The sequence below is a fragment of the Gavialis gangeticus genome, unplaced genomic scaffold (genome assembly GCF_001723915.1).
Source record: "Gavialis gangeticus isolate Ggan-Ray unplaced genomic scaffold, GavGan_comp1, whole genome shotgun sequence".
NCBI lineage: Eukaryota > Metazoa > Chordata > Crocodylia > Gavialidae > Gavialis > Gavialis gangeticus.
Genome location: NW_017729027.1, coordinates 44747931 through 44759136, shown reverse-complemented (window position 1 = coordinate 44759136; position 11206 = coordinate 44747931). Strand labels below are relative to the sequence as shown.

Below are 11206 nucleotides of genomic sequence, written 5' to 3'. Positions count from 1 at the left end.
TGGGAGATTCAGTACACTCCATCTTGTTTCTGTGTAATTTCCTCTCATCTGCTCAGGGGAGGAGTCTTGGGCAAGTAGTAGGATTTCCCCTCTCTCTCCTGAATGACCAAGTACAGACAAATTTGTATGTATGCCTTTATATCTATCCATGTATACTGTACAAAGACAGAACACTGTTATCAATAAATTACAGTACACTAATTTGTATGACAGTTTATAGTAACTACAACTTATTTTTCTTCTGAACTTTAGGTATAAAAATGAGGCATTGATTACTCCTGCAAGTGAACCTGGAAAGTACAGAATTGAAAGCAAATATGGAGTGCATGTGCTGGAGATAAACAGGTAGATTACTTTGAACAAGAGAATATTAAGACTTTTAACTGAAACCATTTACTTCAGATACATTTGAAATGTACATAATGGTACTGCAAGGCAGTCATAAAACACAGCACACAACTTCTGCTCAGCTGCTACCTTTGCAGGGAACATTGGCTGCTCAAAGCTATTTCTATCACATAATTTCTATTGCTAACAAGATGAAGAAAGGCTGGAGACAAGTAAGCAGAAACAAAATATATTGGCTTTTGAAAGCTTCTGTTTGAAGTTGAATCCACATGCCAGTGAATGGAACTGCTTCCTCATCGTTAATGGTCCATTCCGTCATGGCTGAACTTTTGGTTCAGGTCTCAAAGGTTAGAAAAGCTTAGCAGGTCATCACTAGGACATTCAGATCTCACTGTCTGGCTCTGGTATACACTAGCTATGTTCAAATTAGCTTTAGATCTTTATTCCTCTTCTTATAACTAGGGTTGGGCGATTCTGGTAGTTTCTTTTAAAAAGTTGTAAATTCCAAAAGATACATTTTATCCAATTTTTACCATTCATGTTTTGCATGGAAATGTTATGGTCATGACATAGGAAGTTTTTGGGAGAAAAAAACAACTTTTCTCCAAATTAAGTTAACCCTTAGATGGGATAGGTGGTTTCAGTATTATGTTTTACCAGTAGTATATGGGTGAGTGAGTGGGGCCTATGCCCTGGGCTCTGCTAGGGGGTGCTGGAATGAAGCTAAGGGGGCGCCTCCTCCTCTCATTCCCCACCCCCTCCTCCTTCCTAGCTTCCCATTACATTCTTCACCCTCCCTCCTCCAGCTCCAGCAGCAGAGAGGACAGAGCAGTATCACCAGTAGCTGGAAGTTTGCTTCAGCTGGGAGAAATGTCAGCCTCTCTTTTTGTCACTTTCCTTTTGTGTGTCCTTGCGACAGGATATTTAGCAGAATTGGAAGATTTGTTAGACTCTGACAGGCTGCTCCATGAATGCCTCTGCTATGGTCTTTAAGCTTGCAAACTCCGCGCTGACAACTGTGTGCTTTAGTGCCCATGCCATGCGAGCCCATTTTTTGTCACTGAAAATCAGTGATTTTTGGCTACTCAGAACACATGACAACAGCAAATAAAAGAGGTGGGGAGGTGATGTCTCCCACAGCAGCAGCAAACCACTGGCTGCTGCTCCTGAGTTGCTGGAGCTGCTTTGTCCTTTCCATTGCCAGAGCCAGAGTTGGCACTGGAGCAGGGAAGGTACAAGGTGTATGGGTGAAGGGGTGCAGCTCTGCCTAGGATACAGTACTGGTTACAGTTACGCCTTTGTGTTGTACACAGAAAGTACGATTTGGTTACAAAATAAAGAATGAAGAACTGCAATTCAATAGTGTCAAGGCAGGAAAAAAGTGTATAGTAGGGGCAGATGAAAACATTCAAGGAGCTGGAGCGCTTGCAGCTAACATTTTGTTGGCCAAATATTCAGCTTCCAAGTTTGTCTCGAGCTGTCAGCAGCAGCAGCACTTAGACAAGCCAGGCAACATTCAGGAAACAATAGTGCATCATTATTCTGCTTCAGGCAGACACTCCTGAGTCTAGCTCTCTTGAGAATTACTGAAGCCCAACTTCTTTTTCCCCTACTCAACATTTGTATGTGTAGAAAGAGCTGGGAAAAAGTGCTATTTCTTTTTTTTGGCTTTAGTGAGGAGGGAGAAAGATTTATTTTTATCCGGGAGCCTTCACTAATCTCTATTGCGTTCTTCTTCACCTTTATGTGGAGAACCTTATGGTCTTCTACCCTCTCTTTAGCATTCAGCTTGTTGGCATCCTCTCTAGGGAGCAGATCATGGCTGGCCCATTCCATTTGTTTTTGCTCTTTGGGGATCAGGGAAGGAAGCTGAGAGAAGCAAGCAGATTTTGCATTCTACAAACCTCTCTTGCAGCTGTGAGAATGGAAAAAAAACTATTTACCTAATGGAGATGGTTGCAAATGAGTGATGTTTAGGCGATTGAATGCCAGTGGGTGGCCTCTGGGGAAGGTATCTTGGTGCCTTATTTGGTGCCAGGGGATGGTTATTTGCATGGATGTGGATACCAGTGAGTAATGTGTGGGTGAGTGTGAAGGCTTTTGAATGCTTTTTGCGCTGTCAGTGCATAGCTGCCTGCAGGGATGCATATAGGTGTAAATGCCAGAGAGGGGTTTTCTGGGTGACTGTGGGTATCTAGCTGGGAGTGTGCTTGGTGCACCTGACTCATCTAAATGGCTTTGCCCTTACCCCCAGGCAAATGCCCATGATCACTTTCTTCACCACTGGCCACTGGCACCTGCATCACTTAGCTTTGCTCATGTTCTTCCGAACAGCAATCTGATGGGAACCACAGACTTGTGCTCACTTAGCTTTTTCCTGTTCTCTGCTAACATTTTTTTTCCAAATTGGAGATGCCCAAATGCTATCTTAATTTTTAAGCTTTTATTTATTGAAAAGTTATTTGTCATCTCTGGCGTTATATAACTACTTCAGGTCCCTGACTATTTCTAACTTAAATGCATAGAGATTATGGAATTAACATTGCTAAAATCAGCTGCATTTTTATTACCACTTACTTCAGTGCAAAATTGGTTCATGGACTGTGCTCTGCTTCCCCATAATGAGAGAAATACAACATTCAGGAAATACTGATATCCCTTTTGAATACTAGTACTGGTTATAGCTCATATTTGGAAATAGGAAAATTATGGCTCAGTTGTTCAAATGAAGAAATATGTAAAAGATCTAGCCATCTGAAATGTTATATTTTTTCTGGGTGTAGAACAGTTAGGATTACCCACCTACCCACTTCTATGCTCTTCTCAGCTGTTCATACCAAAGTGCTGAACTGCATGTCATCTGATCTCTGGCCACTTTAAATGGCCTTGGAATTTCTTGGCTGTCTTCACAGCACTCCTCTGACGTTTATGGAGTGAACTTTTCCTTCTGATGCAAGGGTGATATTTATTCCTATGAATATTTCTTGGCTCCACTGGAAAAATTCTTGAGGTGCCAAAACCAGAGCATCACCTCACATTTTAAAGTTGTAACTGGACACGCCTTCATCTGCCCATTTCTCCATCTTAGATTCATAATAAAACTGTACAGTAACTTGGGTAACTTTCAGATCCCTGGCTTATATTTTGATGATATCCTATGCTCAATTTACTACATTTTTCCCTTCACATAACATGACTGTTTTCATATAGTGTTGCTTGATCGCTGCTGAGACTGGTATTACACTAACCTTTCACAGTTAGCAACATGAGCTCAAGTTCTCTCTTGAGCTGTAAAGTAAATGGCCCTGAAGGTCACATTATAATTTATGCCCCTCCTAAAAACATATTCCATAGTGCTCAGGAACATAGGATTTGCCATTTTATAGATCCATGTAGTCCCAGGTCCAATCTCTGATAATGGCCAATACCAAATATTTCAAAGGACAGCTCTGACATATTCTACCCCTTGTGGAAATTTCTTCTGAAACCCATCCATGAGTGGCTGACACATCCCTAGGAGAATGAGGGGTTTGTAACCCCTGTGATTTTTTTATCCCAGCTAATGTAACTGTAGATGTTCTAAATATTCGTATGATCTTTTTTCATTATATCTCCTGATAATCCCTGGCTTTGGATTCCAAGACAAATTTAACATTATTCCCTTTTCACAGTTTAAAATTTTGTTCTTCAATTTCATTGGATGCCTCTTTGTTCTTACAACATAGTTCTGCTATATTCTTTTAAGATCAGGTGGCTGGTCAGACTACAGTATTCTAGATGAAAGTGCACTGTTGATTTAAATCAGTGATTCTCAACCAGGATGTCGCCGCCCACTGGGATACCATGAGATCCTTTTAAGGATTCTGCTGGGTGCCATGCTATATTGGCACTGTTAGGTGTGGAAACACCTACACATGATTCACAAGACAAAATAAGAGATTTTCAAACAGGAATCCATAGTACCAAAATATTCAGACGTGTTCTTTCTGAGTTCTTTCAGCAGAAGACCTGTTCTATTTTTTTTTCATGAGTGAAAACTAAGATCTGGTATTTTCTGAAGGGTGCCTTGAGTTCAATGAGGCATGTCTTTAATTTAAAGAGGTTGAGAAATGCTGATTTAGATAATGCCAGTAATGCCAGTATAATATTTTCCACATTGATCCAGTTGACCCAGCAGTAAATGGGTCACCCTAGCCAAATCACTCTTGCATGCACAGTTGGTTATAGCAGCTGGCATGCCTTAACTATGCTAGACTGATGTTCTTTCTGTTAGGCTCAGGCAGACTTTTGTTGAACTGTTTACAGCGATGCCCAAGTCTTTCCACATCTATTAATTTACATTCAGTAATAGGTGTGAATAATTCAAAGGATTCCTTCAAATATACTTCACCTTGCATTTGGCAACTCTGAAGCTGTAGTGATGCTCCTGGCTCTGGGGACAAAACAGCTAGTGGTATCTATGGGTGGAAACAAATGTCATCTGATGTCTCATTTGTGCTGCCATAAAAAAATTATGACATTGATACCTTTGTTGTGACACATGAAAGGAAAATCAGTGGTGTAACAGAAAGCAGTAATAGACACTACCCCTTTACTGCGGTGGCTATTAGCTCTGTGGCAGAAGAGTACAAGCAACCTGAGCTGCCTGAACCCTCCCAGCACTCTGGGCAGATGGTCCTGAGGTATGAAGGGCTCTTAAGCCTCTAGAGCACTTGCCTCCTTTCCCTTCTTACAAAGAGGCAACCCAGGGAATCTCTGGGTGCTTCTCCATAAGCAGGGATGTTGAGGTTCCCTGCTCAGCCAGACATTGGGCATGGGTCTAGCTGGGCAGGGAAAATACCATCTGTGTTCTGGCACACTTGTGTCTTGGGTGTGGCTGGTTAGAGAAAAGCCCTGCTTTTTCCACTCAGTCAGACCCATCCCTGGAGCTTGCTGGGGATGGGACTGGCTAGTGGGGAAAATAGGGAGATCATATCATCCCTTGTCCTGCACCATCCAGTGTTTCACAAGATGAAGCACATAATTTATACTGCAGCACATGACAGCACAGTTGATCCACTTAATTCAGCAATGTGATTTCTAACCCCTCCATCAATAGGTGGGCAGGAAAGAAAGGGGTTGGAGACTTGAATAAGCAAGGAAGAAATGTTGGTTTTGCGGGGCTCCTTCTGGAATGCTGCAATTCCATGCTGCATCATATGCAGGGCTTTATTTAGCTTTCTGTTAGGTCTCTGAAGTTTTTTTCACATGGCTGGTTGCAGCCCTTGTTGCAGTAGCAGAGGGTTTGTGGGTGCATCAGCAGATTTCTGCCATGGTGTGTCAATGACAGCATAGTGCTGTGTAATGCCAGCTACAGTAGGTCTAATTCCAGGCATTAAATCAGGGCTCCCAGTTCCTAACTTCTTATAAATGTTAGTAAAAATTAAAAATAAATCCAATTTTAGATATATAAAAGTCACCCCAGATACGATTCTACTGAGGCTCTATTAGGGATAGAGAACTTTAAATTATATGATGATTGGCTACAGCTCACAGAGATCGGGCTTGTTTTATCAAGTGCCTGAATATGCCTGAATAAAAAATACAGTAACTAAATATATGATCTATTTAATGTAAATAGCAACACAAAGATGAAACTGGCTCAGACCTAAGGTGGTTTCCTCACCCGTCAGATATAAACCACAACAGCTAGGAGCCATGGAACTAGAAGAGGATTGTCCAGGACCATAATGTTGCCACTACTGAAGTAGTATCCCTGAAAGAGGACAAAAGATCTTGAAACTTCAATTCAGTTCAGTTTGGAAGAATAACTGACAAAAGTAATCATTTAGGAGGAGGCAATTAGCAGCACAGGCTACAAAGGAGGCAGGAGACTTTGCAGTTATCTTCCTTCTTGCAGCATACTACATGGCCACTTCTACAGGAGACGCTGACTGTGCAGTCATTACTGTGTAGTCATTTAGTACTTTGTATAAACAAGTACTTAATGACTATGCAGTAACTGGAGTTGTTTACTGCGCAGTAGTGTTGCCAAATGGCTTTTAGGTGAAGTTGACTATGCAGTAGCTCATCACTACTGCGCAGTAGCGTTGTGTCATGTTTCCCTGCCACACGATGCTACTGCACAGTAGTAACGAGCTACTGTGCAATCAGCATCTTATGTAGACACAGTCCATGTGTTTACGAGGATGGAATCATGGGTAGAGCTCCTTCTTGCGCTTTCTCATATCTACTCCCCTCAGTGCACCCCTGAACTGTCACCTATGCTGGGGAGCTTTTACACTGGTTCTGCCTTTCCTTGCTCCATGCTTGAGCTTAAAGCTTCTTTAAAAACAGAATAAAGGCAGTAGGGAGAAAACTGTTATTATTTCCTGCTCTTCTTTTCTCAGTATTGAAAAGTAGTAAAATATTGACCATTTCACTTAGACTGTTGCCTCTTAGGACCACCATTTTTAGCCCTTTATGTCAGAGCAATGAGGAAGAGCTGCTGCACTGGAGAGAATCAGGGTGTTTGAATTCATCCCCAAAGGGGTCATTTTTATCTGTATATGTAATTGCTATGCTCTGCTTTTTCTTTCTCATGTTGGCTGAAGAACATACCGATTCAGGCAAAAAATGTTATTTTACTCTTAACCACTGTGCTGCAACCTAGTCTACTAAGATGGATGAGTGCATGCATTTTAAACATATGTATCTGCCAATATAATGGTCCCCTTGCAAACATTAGCACTCAAGAATGTAATATGGATTCAGGGCAATTTTAGTTTCACAGGCATTATTAGTACCTTGGGACAGATACACTCCTGCAGTCCCATTTTATTCTTTTTAAATGTAAGCCATATACATTTCATCTGACCTTTGTAAAGTCTAAGAAACCTGCTCTTGATAAGAACATTAAATTAACTGATGAAGATCCCACTTTGAAGCCCCTGTGCACCCTAGCTATCCATTTCACCAGAGTTGTTACATTCACTAAGCCTGATAATTTGCTTGTCATTATTGATAGGGTTCTACTTAACTTGTGGTGAGACAAAGCAATTTTTGCACAAAACTTGCCCCCAATTATTGAATCTCTGGGTCAAATCCAAGATAAGACATCAGGAGCTTTAAGCCGACCTTACTTGCACCTTCTATTTGCCTTCCATAGAAAACAAGTTAGCCAATGTGATATGCAACTTTCACGTTGGGAGCATCTACACATGCTATTAGCACACAGCAATAGACTTTGGTGAATATTGTGCCAGAATTTATTGCCTCAGGCAAGTCGTTTGAATATGTACCTGGGAGCTTGTTGAGCCAGGCTGGAGCAGTCCTGGAGTGGGTCTAGAGGGTGAGCCTGCCAACCTGGGGCTTCTCCAACCTGGCTCAATGTGCTGTGGAGGGGCTGGCTGGGACATGACAGCTGGCAGGCAGCTCCTGCATTGAAGCACCATGATGCCACAAACAGCCAGATCAGCATCTACACATGTGGTGCTGTTGAGGAAAAAACTCAGCAGCAGGATAGTACTTGTATTTACTTAAGTACTTGAGTTTATTAGTGTCCTTCCTAATCGGGCCCCACATATAGACACTGAGATATCTAATTAGTCTGCTCTTCAGTAAACTTCCCATGTAGAGACACCCCATGTGATCCATTTTTACATCACCTTTCACTTTGAATGTGGTTTACTGACTCTAAACTGGTGTAACTCCTAAGCCAAAGAACTATGTTAGAGGGGCATATCAGGAAATAGTGAATTGTCAAGATTTCAAAGTAATGGCCTCCAGCAAAGGGGTAGAATGCTAGAGCGTCTCTGTAAATAGCATAAAGTATACAGAAGCTGAATTGTGCTTGGTGCACATGCTTATGTTAATGGAAATACATGTAAATAACTTTTACATGAATCTAAAGAAGGCTGCAAATAAAAGGAAGGAGAAATAGCTACTCCTCCTCCACTAAGGTAAATACCTTCTCAGATCAGTTTAGCTAATATCAAATGTAGCACTACTAGTAGTAAAACAATTGCCTGTCTCTCAATTGACTTCCAGTTTCAGTGACTTTTTAGGTGCGTTGTTCTATTTTTTCAAACCTTTTGCTCTGGTATTGTTGTGTGAAAGACCTCTGAATCAGGACAAACTGAGTAAAGTCAATAGTCTGCTGACTTCAGCTTGATTGCACATGCCCAAAAGTTCATTAAATGGTAGCATCACTTTATATATTATGGTTGCACATGATATACATATAGATATAGATATTTATTTTCCTTAGCACCTTTAGAGACAAGGGTAAATTACAATCAACTTACATTTGACAAAAGCAGAGAAACCTAAAGTTAGAGCTTCTCTATATGAATACATTAGTTGCAAAGACTGTTGGAATATCCCTCTTGCATTATCTCAGTATGTTGGTACTGCTAACCTGTCCTAAAAGTGCCCTTGTTAGCCCACTTTGGAAAAGCATTAAACTAAACTGCAAAACAGCAGCCCTTAGATATAGGCAAGTAAATATATTAAAAGGAAGCAGGGATTTAGTGCATGCCAGGTCCATCTAGCCATTTAGCTCAGGTCACATGGAACACTTAGCATGTATTTTATTTAGACTATAGTAAGCATACCCATGCCACATTAAAAGTTAGAACATATTCTGAGCAGCCGCATGGTAATGCTTTCCTGCTATGCTTACCTTACCTGGACAGAGCAGAGTCAGCAATGGCCCTCTGCCCCCGACACTGACTTCATAACCAGGAGCTGCAGTTTGCATGTCTGCCTATGTGGATGTACTGCCCCCATGCATGGTGCCTATACTCTCTCTGCTATATACCCAGCACTGCCAGGCCTGGAAGCACCTACTTCTAGTATGCCAGGGCAAGCTGGGTCTTTGCTATTGGTGATGGGCAGAGGCATGAGGAAATAAGTCTGTGAGACAGTGCTGCTGCTGTTGCTGGACCTGCACCTGCCATTGGATCTGCAGGATGAAGCAGGTTTCTGCTGTTGGGAGTCTTAAGCTCGTTCTGGTGTAGGAGTGGGGAAGGGACCAACTATTAGCTGATTGTCAGTTCTAGGTCCCCCACAGTGGAGCTAGACTGTTTTCAGTGGTGGCAAATGACAGAACAATGAGCAATCATCTCATGTTGCAGCAAGGGAAGTTTAGGTTGGATATAAGGAAAGCTGTCTCACTAGGAGGGTGGTGTAGCACTGGAATGGGATACCTAGAGAGGTGGTGGAATCTCCATCCTTGGAGGTTTTTCGACAAAGCCCTGGCTGGAATGATCTAGTTGGGGATGGTCCTACTTTGAGAAGGGGTTGGACTAGATGACCTCCTGAGGTCCCTTCCAACCCTAATTTTCTATGATTCTATGATGTGAAAAAAGTGTAGATCATTTTACTCATGCCTTGTTCCTTATACTTTCCCCACAAATTGTCACTGCTTGCAAGAGTCTATTGGGGTAGATAGACCTTTGGTCTGACCCAGTATAGCAGTTCTTATCATAGGCAGAGGGAGAAATTTTTTTTGTGGGGGGGCAGAGCGCATGTATGCATGTGCCCCACCAGTTGTTAAGTCTTTGGGGGAAGGGATGGTGGGGTGGGGAAAGGGCCATGGAGGTGGGGAGAGAGTGGGGCTGGGGCTGGTATTGGGAGGGAACAGAGTAGAGCCAGGTCCAGGATTGGGATCGGGGCTGGGGCTTGCTGCGCCCATGTGGCTGCCCCTTCCCTTGTCCCTGGGGTTGTTGCCTGGTCCCAGTGCACCCCCCAGCCAATGAATCTGGTGCCCCCCAGCTCTGCATTGACCCCAGCTCTAGTCCTAGCTGCCTCTCTGCATTGGCTGTGGCCCTGCACTGCCTGGGGGGCCCAGAGCCAGGGGCCAAGTCATAAAATAACAGATTTAACATTCAAGAACATATCCAGTGCTCCAAAATATACACAAAGACAGACATTAATCTTCTATCAACAGTGCTACCACAAGCCAGATCAATGTCTGCAGAAGACTTGTGCTCAAATTCCTCTCCTTTCCTAGACTTCAGCAGCTCCTCAGTGTTTCTGTCAGTGTCAAGCCACTGCGTTCCTTTGTCTTTATACAGTAATTCACCATTTATTTCCCCTAGAACTCTGCAAACACAAAATTCTTTTGTTGTTTCTCATGTCTGCTTTTAATTTTTAAATTTATTCTAAATTTATTCTCAAGTGTTCACTCATTGAATTTGCACTTCAGTATTTTAAAAAGTTTCTTAGATTTTCTGAGTCAGGGAAGATTCCTTTTTAACAAGTTCAGAAAATGTCCACAAGATTTTCAAGTAAGCATCTTTTGCCTTCTCTCCTGTAGAACACTGTCTTGATAGGACAACTTTTCCATTACTAAAACTTTACAATCATTTTGAAATCAGTCAACAATTTAAGGAGTGTCACAGATTTTTAATTGCCTTTTTTTTCCCTTGTTTGAAAAGTTAACACAAAGAAACATCATGTGCTTATAAGCACTCATGTCCAAAGTCTGGATACCTTAACAATGGACCTGAAAAAATATAGAGATTTAGGATCTATTAGTGGTGTACTCTCTGAAAATTAATTAAAAGAACATCAACTGCAATTACACAACCTTAATTGAAAGTTGCTTTATTTTCAAGGTTGCAATGTTCATAGTCACTCAAAGGTTCTTTTGTCTTTTAAGCTCTATCTTTGGCTTTTGTGATGATACAAGCTAATTTCACAATTTACCTTTCATTTTTTTCTTTGATATTTACTTATATGGTATGTTCAGCATTTTGATGCTTTGCTTTGTAAAATGCATCATTCAAAATCTGCCTCTAGGCGGTGCAATAAGCCCTGTACATTTATACTAATGTAGAATCTAGACTCTTTCATTAGGGCATTTTTACCACTA

At 41.7% G+C, this 11206-nt stretch overlaps 1 protein-coding gene across 1 annotated transcript in view; it reads left to right on the top strand.

Moving 5' to 3' along the window:
* Nucleotides 1-11206, top strand: part of MYOM2 (myomesin 2) — a 135162-nt gene that overhangs the window by 34884 nt on the left and 89072 nt on the right. Inside the window, exon 6 of the mRNA XM_019520605.1 lies at nt 253-345. Coding sequence (XP_019376150.1) covers nt 253-345 — 93 coding nt within the window. The remainder of the gene's footprint in view (nt 1-252; nt 346-11206) is intronic.